Genomic DNA, 13,299 nt, shown 5'->3' on the forward strand with positions numbered 1-13,299 from the left:
TAGTTACGACTTACGTACATAAGCATCCTGCCTGATCACCTGCATCCATTCGTGTCCATTGTGCATACCGACGGACTTGGGCAATTCCAGCAGGACAATGCGACACCCCACACGTTCAGAATTGCCACAGAGTGGCTCCAGCATTGCAATTCTGATTTGAAACACTTCCGCTGCCCAAAAACTCCCCAGACATGAACTTTATTGACCATGTCTGGGAAGCCTTGCAATGAGCTGTTCAAAAGATGTCTCCACCCCCTCGTACTCTTTACGGATTTATGGCCAGCCCTGCAGGATTCATGGTGTCAGTTCCCTCCAGCACTACTTCAGACATTAGTCGAGCCCATGCCACGTCGCGTTGCGGCACTAGTGCGTGTTCGCATGGCACCCTACACGATATTAGGCAGGGGTACTGAAAACTGTGAGCATGGCACTACAGCGGCGGTGAACACAATTCGTGGGATTCACTGGTTTTCAGTGAGGCCGTGTTACAGGCACGGCAGAGGATAATTGGTGGGTCCTAGAAAATAACTGTCAAACATGCTGGATATTTGGTATTATTGTTGGTGCGGGAAAGGAAAGTAGCTTCACATGGATGTCGATCTGTTACAGAAGACAGCATTTCACATGTTACTGCCAGAACCGATGTAAGGACAAGCGTACATTACTGCTCGTGCAGTGGCTGCGACACAAATCAGATTTAGTTTTGCAGAGGAAGTTTTAGAAAGGATTTTCAATATCCATATTCAGGGTGAGGGCTAGGAGCCACTTCACCACCGGGAAGGTTTCTTCCGTGACGCAGTGAAAAATAATAACGGTGAAAAGATGTTTTAGTAATGTGAACACGTAACGCTGATCGTTTTTGAGTGAGAGGTCGACCAGCACTGCAGCAGTTATAGGCACGTAGCGAGCAGCGACATACAGGAACGACTCTGGCTCACCAAGACTGCAGTCGCCCTGCAACTCTACTGTTTGTTGGCAGAACAGTAAGCAGGATAGTACACACTAAAAACTTCTACATCTACATGGATACTCTGCAAATCACATTTGAGTGCCTGGCTTCCAGCCCGTCCTGGCATTACTACAATATCAGAATGCCTGCAGGAAGGAAACGCTCTTACGTTAGCCTCTTACGCGCTCTCCAATGCTCCTAGACTGTCCTACGCAATCTTATCGCCAGACCTGGCCCACACTGAGTAGGTGTCGAGCAAAGGTTATCATGCCCTATCTGCATTACCGGTAACGTCATTGACCAAATGCGAAACCGTGTGGAAGTAGCAGTGAACACTAATTCGCAAAATGCACTCACTTTTACTTTTACTGTTCCTTTTTGTCTGCAGCTCGTGGTCTAGTGCGTAGCGTTGATGCCTCTGGATCACGGGGTCCTGGGTTCGATTCCCGGCCGGGTTGGGAATTTTCTCTGCCCAGGGACTGGGTGTTTGTGTTGTCCTCCTCGTCATAATCATTCGGGAGAGTGGCTAGATTGAATTGTGTAGAAACTGGACTGTGTAAAAATTGAGACTTTGTACAGAGGCTGATAACCGCGCAGTTGAGAGCCCCAAAAACCACAAAATTCTTAAGGGCTTGTCCACTCTTCAGAAGTTGCCCTGTATTCCCGTTCGCCAGCTATTTTACGATCATGGCAGTCTTCCTCTTTCAGATCTCTCATCCTCATCGTTGTAACTGCTCCACCCCACCATGTTAATCTCGTCCGTCCACGCCTTTTCGGTGGCGACCATTCGACGATTGCTTTTCTTGCCATCGTCAGTGCCCAATTCGCCGGACCGCGGCCATACCACTCAAGATTTCTATCCTCAATTCTTTACACAACTAGTTTTCCATATCCGTTATCTCCCTAATTTCCTCATTTCGCCTCTTTTCTATTCTGAACATCCTGGCTGCCCTCCTTATTCCATTATCTGTATTGCCTGTCCTCTATTTCTCTGCCACTCCCCAGGGTCCATCCTTCAGCGCCGTATGTTAGTGTACTTTCCACTACCATTTGCAGAATACTCTTCTTTGTTTCTTTTGATAAAGCCCTGTCCAACAGAACCCCACTTAGTATCTTAATTGCTCCTCTTGCCTGCTGGATCCGACGTTCACATTTGCTTTACAGCTTTCCGAGGAATAGCTAATCGATCCTAAGTACTTAAAATGCTTCACTGCTTTCTACATCGACAACCACGTCGATACTCCGCAATCCACGTTATGGCACGTGGCGTAGGGTACCCCGTACCACTGCTTGTTACTTCCTTTCCGGTTCTACTTGCAAACAGAACTGGGGAAAGATGACTGTCTATATGTCTCTATATGAGCCCTAATTTCTCGCATCATATCCTCTTTGTCCTTACGCGCAGTGTATGTTGGAAGCAACAGAATCTTTCTGCATTCAGTTTCAAAAGCCGGTACTCTAAATTTTCTCAATATTATTCCTCGAAAAGAATGTCGCCTTCCCTACAGTGATTCCCATTTGCTGCGCGGGATTAGCCGAGCGGTCCGAGGCGCTGCAGTCATGGACTGTGCAGCTGGTCCCGGCGGAGGTTCGAGGCCTCCCTCGGGCATGAGTGTGTGTGTTTGTCCTTTGTATAATTTAGGTTCAGTAGTGTGTAAGCTTAGGGACTGATGACCTTAGCAGTCAAGTCCCATAAGATTTCACACACATTTGGACACTTTTGATTCCCATTTGAGTTCCCGAAGTATCTCCGTAACACTTGCGTGTTGTTCGAACCTACCAGTAACAAATGTAGCAGCTCGCCGCTGAAGTGCTTCGATGTCTTCCTCTAATCCAAGCCGGTACGGATCCCAAACACTCGAGAAGTACTCAAGAATAGATCGCATTAACGTCCTATACGCTGTCTCCTTTACAGATGAACCACGTTTTCCTAGGATTCTGCCAATAAACCGAAGTCGACCATTCTCCTTTCCTACCATAATACTCACACGCTCGTTCCATTTCATATCGCTTTGCACCGTTACACCCCGATATTTAAACGACGTGACGGTGTCTAGCAGGGCACTACTAATGGTGTATCGCAACACTGCGTGTTTGTTTCCCCTACTCATCTGCATTAACTTACACTTTTCTACATTTAGAGCAAGCTGCCAATCATCACACCAACTCGAAATTTGGTCTAAGTCATCTTGTATCCTCCTGGAGTCACTCACCTTCGAGCCACTCACATATCTGTGAACCTATTCCATATGCTCGTACTTCCTTTGACAGCCTGCAATGGGGCACCGTTTCAAATGCTTCCCGGAAATCTACGAGGGCAGTTCAATAAGTAATGCAACACTTTTTTTTCTGAAACAGGGGTTGTTTTATTCAGCATTGAAATACACCAGGTTATTCCCCAATCTTTTAGCTACACAACACTATTTTTCAACGTAATCTCCATTCAATGCTACGGCCTTACGCCACCTTGAAATGAGGGCCTGTATGCCTGCACGGTACCATTCCACTGGTTGATGTCGGAGCCAACGTCGTACTGCATCAATAACTTCTTCATCATCCGCGTAGTGCCTCCCACGGATTGCGTCCTTCATTGGGCCAAACATATGGAAATCCGACGGTGCGAGATCGGGGCTGTAGGGTGCATGAGGAAGAACAGTCCACTGAAGTTTTGTGAGCTCCTCTCGGGTGCGAAGACTTGTGTGAGGTCTTGCGTTGTCATGAAGAAGGAGAAGTTCGTTCAGATTTTTGTGCCTACGAACACGCTGAAGTCGTTTCTTCAATTTCTGAAGAGTAGCACAATACACTTCAGAGTTGATCGTCTGACCATGGGGAAGGACATCGAACAGAATAACCCCTTCAGCGTCCCAGAAGACTGTAACCATGACTTTACTGGCTGAGGGTATGGCTTTAAACTTTTTCTTGGTAGGGGAGTGGGTGTGGCGCCACTCCATTGATTGCCGTTTTGTTTCAGGTTCGAGGTGATGAACCAATGTTTCATCGCCTGTAACAATCTTTGACAAGAAATTGTCACCCTCAGCCACATGACGAGCAAGCAATTCCGCACAGATGGTTCTCCTTTGCTCTTTATGGTGTTCGGTTAGACAACGAGGGACCCAGCGGGAACAAACCTTTGAATATCCCAACTGGTGAACAATTGTGACAGCACTACCAACAGAGATGTCAAGTTGAGCACTGAGTTGTTTGATGGTGATCCGTCGATCATCTCGAACGAGTGTGTTCGCACGCTCCGCCATTGCAGGAATCACAGCTGTGCACGGCCGGCTCGCACGCGGGAGATCAGACAGTCTTGCTTGACCTTGCGGCGATGATGACACACGCTTTGCCCAACGACTCACCGTGCTTTTGTCCACTGCCAGATCACCGTAGACATTCTGCAAGCGCCTATGAATATCTGAGATGCCCTGGTTTTCCGCCAAAAGAAACTATCACTGCCTGTTGTTTGCAACGCACATCCGTTACAGACGCCATTTTAACAGCTCCGCACAGGGCTGCCACCTGTCGGAAGTCAATGAAACTACACGAGACGAAGCGGGAATGTTTGAAAATATTCCACAAGAAATTTCCGGTTTTTTCAACCAAAATTGGCCGAGAAAAAAAATGTGTTGCATTACTTATTGAACTGCCCTCGTATAAATATGGAATGTGCCTGTTGCACATCATCCATAGTTCTCAGTATCAGTTGAGAAATGGCAAGCTGAGTTTTGCAGGAGCGATGTTTTCTAAGGCCGTGCCGATTCGTTGACATAGGTTTCTCGGTCTCAAGAAAATTTATTATATTCGAACTGAGAATATTTTCAAGGATTCTGCACCTTCAATAATCCTTGCGGCGGTACTATATCCCTTCCATCTCCTCCTACTAACAGATATTCTGTTTTGCTTATATTTATTCTAAGCCCGTTTTGTTCAAGCTATACCATTAACTTCTATACCATAAACTTGACATCCTATCTACTTTGTGCTATCAATACATGATCGTTGCCGGCCTTTGTGGCCGAGCGGTTCTAGGCGCTTCAGTCGGAACCGCGCGACCGCTACGGTCACAGGGTCGAATCCTGCCTCGGGCACGGATGTGTGTAATGTCCTTGGGTTAGTTAGGTTTAAGTAGTTCTAAGTTCTAGGGGACTGATGACCTCAGATGTTAAGTCCCATAGTGCTCAGAGCCATTTGAACCATTTGAACTTGATCGTTGGAAAATAATAAAGAGTAGATAGTACCACACTGGAAAGGAATTCTCACACCCCAGCACGACTGACTCCACGGTTCCAGTATATACTGCATATATATTTTAAACAGGATCGGCGACATACTGTAGCCCGTTCTAAGTCCTTTCGATCTTTGGAATGACTCACTTAACTTTCTCCCTACTTTAACAACAGCGAACAATTTCCTGGTATATTCTCGGAATTATGGATATTTTCTGTGTTTCTATACGGATCTACCCCATAGCTTCATACCCACCTACTCCATCGCTTCCCACAGTGCGTTAATAGTTACAAAATCACACACTATTTCTATATGCACAAATATTAAATGTACTTTCTGGCCGTTACAATACAACTACGCACTTATTTGCCTACGGCTGGAAATATGATCCATACAAAATAGTCCAACTGTTAAACTTCCCAGGTCCTCTCGCATTTTTCCCTCAATCTCATTTTCCAACCTGATTTTCAGTATAGTGCTTAGAAGTCTGCTGATAGATACCGTAACACAAACTCCTCTATGATTATTTGGGTGCTTCTTGTTTCCTTCTCTGTAGGTAGGAGATATGTACGATATACACCAGTTTCTTGATTTTTCGTCTCCCTCAACATTTTGACTGAACAATTTACATATAAGTCTCACCATTTAAGAGGGGCCCACATATCGAAAATTCCACCAAGATGAAATCGAGATTTTTATAATCGTATCTACGCACGATTGAGTACCGCAGTGGAGTTATAGGAGGGCATAAATGATAATGGTATTTTTTCTAAAACAATCTATCAACATCAATAAGATTCTGTTTATACATCGTGTGCACCATGCCGATTACAATTCATTCAAGTAGGTGTACTAACAAAACAGTTGATATGTCTAAGAAGGTGTGGCCCAAAGTTAGATGAGCAATCAGAGTTGAACCGATCCGTATTTTTTCGAGATAAAACTCCAGTACCATTAATAACGCATAGTAATAAAAAGCGTCTGAAAATAAAAAAATAGCAGCATAAATATGAGAGGGAACACTTGTTATTGACTGTCTAAAGAATCGAGGGTTATGATGAAGGCAAAGACGTAGGAATAAGTGAGAAACAAAGTGAAGGAAGAAAAGGAGAAAAATCTTCTTGTGTTTGCGAAAGGGACAGATGGGGTGAGTGGAGAGGAGCTGTTGGAATCGTGTGATGTGTTCCATTTAATAACGTCTATGTCGCAATGCTCTGCTTGCTTCGCTTATCGTCTCATTTAATACTCCAAATTCGCCCCTTCAACTCTTTTAAGACGGCAGAAGTAAAATGAAAAACCTTACAAAGATTGTCGATGGTTAACGCCGTAAAAATGAGTTTCTCAGGAAGCCGCGTGACAGAACGTCTCTGCAGGGTGGTCCATTGATAGTGGCCAGGCCAAATATCTCACGAAATAAGCATCAAACGAAAAAAGTACAAAGAACGAAACTCGTCTAGCTTGAAGGGGGAAACCAGATGGCGCTATGGTTGACCCCCCTAGATGGCGCTGCCATAGGTCAAACGGATATAAAATGCGGTTTTTTTTTTAAATAGGAACCCCCATTTCTATTACATATTCGTGTAGTCCGTAAAGAAATATGAATGTTTTAGTTGGACCACTTTTTTCGCTTTGTGATAAATGACGCTGTAATAGTCACAAACATATTGCTCACAATTTTAGACGAACAGTTGGTAACAGGTAGGTTTTGCATGTTTACTAGATCGAGACGGTACTCGGTGATATATTCCCTGGCTGGAGATCGGTTTGACGCTCCAATATTCTTGCGAGTATCGTATGTATTTCAAATGGTTCAAATGGCTCTGAGCACTATGCGACTTAACTTCTGAGGTCATCAGTCGCCTAGAACTTAGAACTAATTAAACCTAACTAACCTAAGGACAATACCACACATCCATGCCCGAGGCAGGATTCGAAACTGCGACCGAAGCGGTCACGCGGTTCCAGACTGAAGCGCCTTTAACCGCACGGCCACACCGGCCGGATCGTATGTATTTGATGACCTTTAGAGAACTTAACGATGTTTAGTTGTCGGTGCAAAATATTTTAATACCACTGAGTGTAGCGTCTGTAGAAAGAAAGGACAGGTTGGGGGTGTACAGATTGAGGGAACTATCGGTGCAATTTAGCATGCTTTGCAAAATAATGACAGCAAGCGCCAGAAAGAAAATGCTCAATTGATTATGGTGGGATATAGGAGCGGTGAGAACATATGCGTATGTTGAAAGCAGGAAGGCTACCATGTTATGTACGGGAGGAAGACTGGATTCGGCGATATTTTGATAAACAGGTTCTGTTAGAGCAGGAATTTTGGCGCATACAAGCTGAGACAACAAGAAAGCGAGTGTTAACTATTTCTGGGGCACTATAAAATTACGGAGATCTGGACTTGGCTGATATTTTTTTTCACAAAGCCATGTGACGTAAGAATAACATTGAGAATATTTTAGATGGCGATGTGTCAGCTTGGACGGGTACGTGCGGTTGAACGCGTGTGTCAACACGGCCGGCCGCGGTGGTCTCGTGGTTAAGGCGCTCAGTCCGGAACCGCGCGACTGCTACGGTCGTAGGTTCGAATCCTGCCTCGGGCATGGATGTGTGTGATGTCCTTAGGTTAGTTAGGTTTAAGCAGTTCTAAGTTCTAGGGGACTGATGACCACAGATGTTAAGTCCCATAGTGCTCAGAGCCATTTGAACCATTTTTTTTTTTTGTGTCAACACGCTCTGTGCTATTCTGCCTTCAATGGTAATTTAGAAACCTACCTGTTACCAACTGTTCGTCGAAAATTGTGAGCCATATGTTTGTGACTATTACAGTGCCATCTATCACAAAGCGAAAAAAGTGGTCCAACTAAAACATTCATATTTCTTTACGTACTACACGAATACGTAATAAAAAATGGTGGTTGCTATTTAAAAAAACGCAGTTGATATCCGTTTGACCTATGGCCGCGCCATCTAGGGGGGTCAACCATAGCGCCATCTGGTTTCCCCCTTCAGACTCTACAAGTTTCGTTCTTTGTAGCTTTTACGTTTGACGCTTATTTCGTGAGATATTTGGCCCGGTCACAATCAATGGACCACCCTATATATGGTACGGTAGTTTCGACCATTAGTTTATCCTCTTTATCGATATCATCTTGACAAGTAATTACCCTTTAAGTTATTTGAAACTTTGTATTGCATTTTATTTTGAGATTTCAGTAAGAGTATAACGATAGTCTTATAACTTTAGTCTTAGTGAGGTGTTTACAGGTATGAAAGTCTAATACAGCTTTGAAGAGAGTGCCATAGCGGCGCCGGCACAGAGTCGGATACAACACAAGAAAGTATTGGTTCACTGTTGCAGTCACTTTTATTTATATTTTTTACATCGTTCCGCGTTTCGATGTCACAACAGGCTTATCTGAAAGGGAAACTTTATTAAAACCTGATCACAGAGACAGCCAATAACAACTTCCTTTCCTCAGATTGCCGTCCCTTTCCCCTTTAGCACCCATACTTTAAACCACGAAATTAAAGATTCCGCAGATAAGAATTACTGTACAGGACTGTAAGCCGAATTCCGGCCACTAATCCACACGCCAATGGATTAACCAATAATCTAAAATCCAAGCTATATTAGCAGTGACAACAGTCACAAATAACATAGTTTTGAGAAGTGGCAGTGCTAGATTTCACCATCTAGTCACAGTTCTCAATAGCCAACTGCAGTAGAGTGACAATCAATTTGACAAAAGAATCAGGTGAACTCAAGCAGCTTTACTTCAAATAACGACGCAGGCTTGGAGTGAGCTTATCTACACTCCAGCGCCGGCAACGCGATCGCAAGCGCATAACAATAGTAGGCGCTAGCCTCAACAAAATAGCGTAATACTAGAACAAAACTGTGTGGGAATTCCTAAGGGACCAAACTGCTGAGGTCGTCGGACCCTAGACTTACACACTAGTTAAACTAACTTATGCTAAGAACAACACAAACACCAATGCCCAAGGAGGACTCGAACCTCCGGCGGGAGGGGCCGCGCAATTAGTGTCATGGCGCCTCTAACCGCACGGCAATACCAGAACGTATAAGGATAAAGCTCGCTGTCTGAAAGCACTTACAACGAACACTGATACCTTCATACCAATTACGTGCGATGGTTCCGGATCGATTATAATACACAGATCGTCTAACAATGCCGGGCATTGTACGATAAACACAAATAGGGTTACTAGGTAGGGTTACTAGTTTCTCCACGTCGGATGCTGCTGCTGATACCGCAACTGCTATTAAATTAATGAAAAGCCGCTCAAGTTCCATTTTTGCGAACCGGTAGAGAGAACAACAAAGTTCCAAAAAATAGCAACTGGAGCAACTTTCGTTAAAAGCAATAAGGTCTGCCAACAAGCTCGCTCGTGCCGTTTCCACTGCGTGTCCAGATGCACACCTCAACTGTGCAGCATCGGAGCTTTAACCCACTAGCATCAGTATATCCGTCGCCCAAGTGTGCCCTGCGTGTTAAAAGCATTTTCATGCTTTCAACACACAGGGCATACCGTCCGTCAGCCAGCGCCTTCGGTGCCCTTTTAATAGCCATACATCATGTCATACATCTGATTCTGATAGCTCGCTTTAACTGACTTCGTGCTTCCTCCTGCCATGGTCTCGTAATGGCACCCGTCTCGGGCTAGCCCGCACGCCACAAAGATGTACCCATCCCCGACATAAACAAGGATGAGCCAACTTGCGGCACAAGGTAGTTTAAAAAACTTTTACATTGTTGAATTTGTGTAGCTTTGAAAAGCGTGTAGTGATAAGCACTTGGAGTTCGCCCGGGCAGCATACGACAAATTCACTCATGGATGAAAACATTATGACCGTCTGCTTAGTAGCACGTTAGCACATCTTTGGATCACAACACAACAGCGATTCTGCATGCTGTGGATTCTAAAGTGTCCTCGTACTGAGGAGTCATAAAAGACACTTTAAAGGAGAAACAGTTTATTAACAAAACCAAACCTCAATTATAATGTCCTTTATGAATATCGACACAACTACATACGAGAGACGTATCTCCTGTGACGTTGTCTATGATGTGTCTACACGATGAACCCTGTAGTCCTAACAGGCGACGGCGTATAGACCTGAGACATTTCTGGGTCGGTACTGCCGGGTTATAGAGGCTGACATACTGCTGGTGAGACCGCTACTCACTGGGCCGCGTCTTTCCGCGTGGAGCGCTGAGACGAAACTGCTGGTACTGACAAACTGTAGCGCTGAGACTGAACTACTGAAGCGGAGGGGCTGAACTGCTGGTACTATCGACTGGAGGCATCGGGTGTAACTGACTTAGCATATTCCAGTGGTGGCCTAAATAGTCGGGCGCGGATGGATATCCCCGTGGCGCTGCAAGGGCAAGTGACCTGGCACAGCAAAACAGTGCCCTGCTGATAGCACTCTCTGCTGCGTCCAGCACGCTGCCTGTCGCTGCAGACAACACTCCAGGTTATACCAACAACATACGCATATATTCAGATGGCGGTAGCATCGCGTACGCAACATATAAAAAGGCGGTGTAGTGGCGGAGCTACCATTTGTACTTAAGTGATTCATGTGAAGAGGTTTCCGACGTGATGATGGCCGCACGACGAAAATTTACAGACTTTGAAGTCTGTGCTGCAAATATCAAATTTAGGCATTACCTCTCACCACGAACAACGCAATGGCCGACAGACTTCACTTAACGACCGAGTGCAACGGCGTTTGCATAGCGTTGTCAGTGCTACAGACAAGCATCACGGCGTGTAATAAGCTCAGAAATCAGTGTGGGACGTACGACAAACGTATCCGTTAAGGCAGTGCTGCGAAATTTGGCGTTAATGGGCTATGGCAGCAGACGACCGACGCGAGTGCCTTTGCTAACAGCACGACGTCCCCTGCAGCGCCTCTCCTATGCTGGTGACCATATCGGCTGGACCCTAGACGACTGGAAAATCGTGACCGATCTCAGCTGGTAAGACCAGTTCTCAGGATTCGAGTATGGCGCCGACCCCACAAAGACATGGACCCAAGTCGTCAAAAGGCACTGAGAAAGCTGGTGGCGGCTCTGTAATGGTGTTGGCTGTGTTTACGTGGAGTGGACTAGTTCCTCTGATCCAACTGAACCGATCATTGACTGGAAATGGTTATGTTCGGCTACTTGGAGACCATTTGCAGCCATTCATTGACTCCATGTTCCCAAACAACGATGGAATTTTCATGGAGGGCAATGCGCCATGTCAGTGGGCCACAGTTGTTCGAGATTAGTTTGAAGAACATTCTGGAAACTTCGAGCGAATGATTTGGCCACCCAGATTGCCCAACATGAATCCGATCTAACATTTATGGCACATAATCAAGAGGTCAGTTCGTGCACAAAATCCTGCTCCGGCAACACTTCCGCAATTATGGACGGCTATGGAGGTAGCATGGCTCAATTTTTTTGCATGTGTCTCCCAACGACTTGTTGAGTCCACGCCCCGTCGCGTTGCTGCACTACACCCGCAAAAGGAGTCCAACATTAGGTGGTAGCCCACGACTTTTGTCTTCTCGGTGTATATCTCTTTTACGGACATCCTCCCGGCAGAGCCGCTGCCCTCATTGCCTGCCTGCTGTCGCGAGGAATTTACTACCGGGCGGATACAACATACTCGACAACTCACTGGTAGATTTCCGCAGGAAATGACACCAGATCTCTGCAGATACAGGGTAGGTCATGCAATTCTCTTAAATTGCGGTGATTTGTGGGCGCGTAGAGACCAAAGAGCCGTTCATCTGGATGACGAAATATCCGGACCTGCTGTAACAAGGAATATGATTCACGAGACCATGTCACAAGTTTCCATTGCTCCACGCTCCAATCCATACGATCTCGTGCCCACTGCAGTCATAACTGACTATTGCATTTGATCAACATGGGAATACGTAGGGGTCGCCTGCTGGGGAACCTTATGTTTAACAATGTGCGCTGAACAGTGTGCTCTGAAACACTTGTAACTGCACAAGCATTGTACCCTGTTGTCAGATCTGCCGCAGAGTGTCACCTACCCTGCCTTCCAGAGCGGGCAAGCTCTGGCGCCTACCTGTGGTTTCACTGTCCTTCAACCGGTTGCCACAGATGCTCACAATAGCAACACGCGAACAGCCTACCAGCTTCGTCGTTTCTTAATCCACCTGGGGACAATGGAATGACCATCGAAACACGTAGTCGCGTTAAAAATGATAGCGATTGAAGCTGTTTGCCAACAGTTCTTTTAACAGTGTTTTAACATGTCTCAGTTGATCGTAAGCACATCTGAGAATCGACTTAGGCGCACAGTTTTAACCTGTCACATGCTGTCGTAATAAGGCCCTGCATCTAGTGTCTATGACTTAATTCTAATGCTGGAAGCAACTGAAAAAAAAACCATAATCATGCAGTTTGTTGTTGTTCTTTAGTTATACGTTCATTCACTTCACTTCATTAATGACATCATCGTATAAGAGAAAATCTGATCCATATAATAAACCACTAGCGGTTACTCTCATAACGTGCATATAGGCTATAGTGACAACACTCGCTGTCATGTGGTCACATATAAGAATATCAGTTTCTGCGTAAGTCTAGCTGTTGGGTGCCATAATCGCAAACCCGAACAAAGGTGACCATAAAATGTACCAAGATCACACTCTGGTGAAAAATGGAAACAGCTCAAAGAAATACTACTTCTTGTGTTATACTCTATATTATATACTACATACAACAGTAATCGGTAAGTCATATGAAAACAATAATTTGGACAACTTTACTGTACCCTGCAATACCACCCTCTAGCTAAAATGCTGATAGCGCGCGTAGACACAGCATAGAGGTGACTAATGTGATCTTGTGAGATAATGTTCCATGATACTTCAATCTGATGTAGTAAATGGTGAATCGATGTTCCCGGGAATGCGGACTAACGAAGACACCACTCCACATATATGCACTATAAATACTTAGGCTTCTGCGGCCGTTGTCAGTCTCATTCAAATACTTCTGGGTGTATTGTCAAGAATGCTTCATCTTTTTCTTGTAGTTTTATCCTGCATCGGCGTAGAGTCG

At 45.2% G+C, this 13,299-nt stretch overlaps 1 protein-coding gene across 1 annotated transcript in view; it reads right to left on the reverse strand.

Annotated features, from left to right (window-relative positions):
- Positions 1–717: 717 nt before the first annotated feature.
- LOC124606402 (pickpocket protein 19-like) overlaps positions 718–13,299 on the reverse strand; it is a 94,430-nt gene continuing 81,848 nt past the window's right edge. Inside the window, exon 7 of the mRNA XM_047138382.1 lies at positions 718–965. Within this exon, the coding sequence (XP_046994338.1) occupies positions 718–965 (248 nt within the window). The remainder of the gene's footprint in view (positions 966–13,299) is intronic.

This window comes from Schistocerca americana, chromosome 3 (assembly GCF_021461395.2).
Source record: "Schistocerca americana isolate TAMUIC-IGC-003095 chromosome 3, iqSchAmer2.1, whole genome shotgun sequence".
NCBI classification, from domain to species: domain Eukaryota; kingdom Metazoa; phylum Arthropoda; class Insecta; order Orthoptera; family Acrididae; genus Schistocerca; species Schistocerca americana.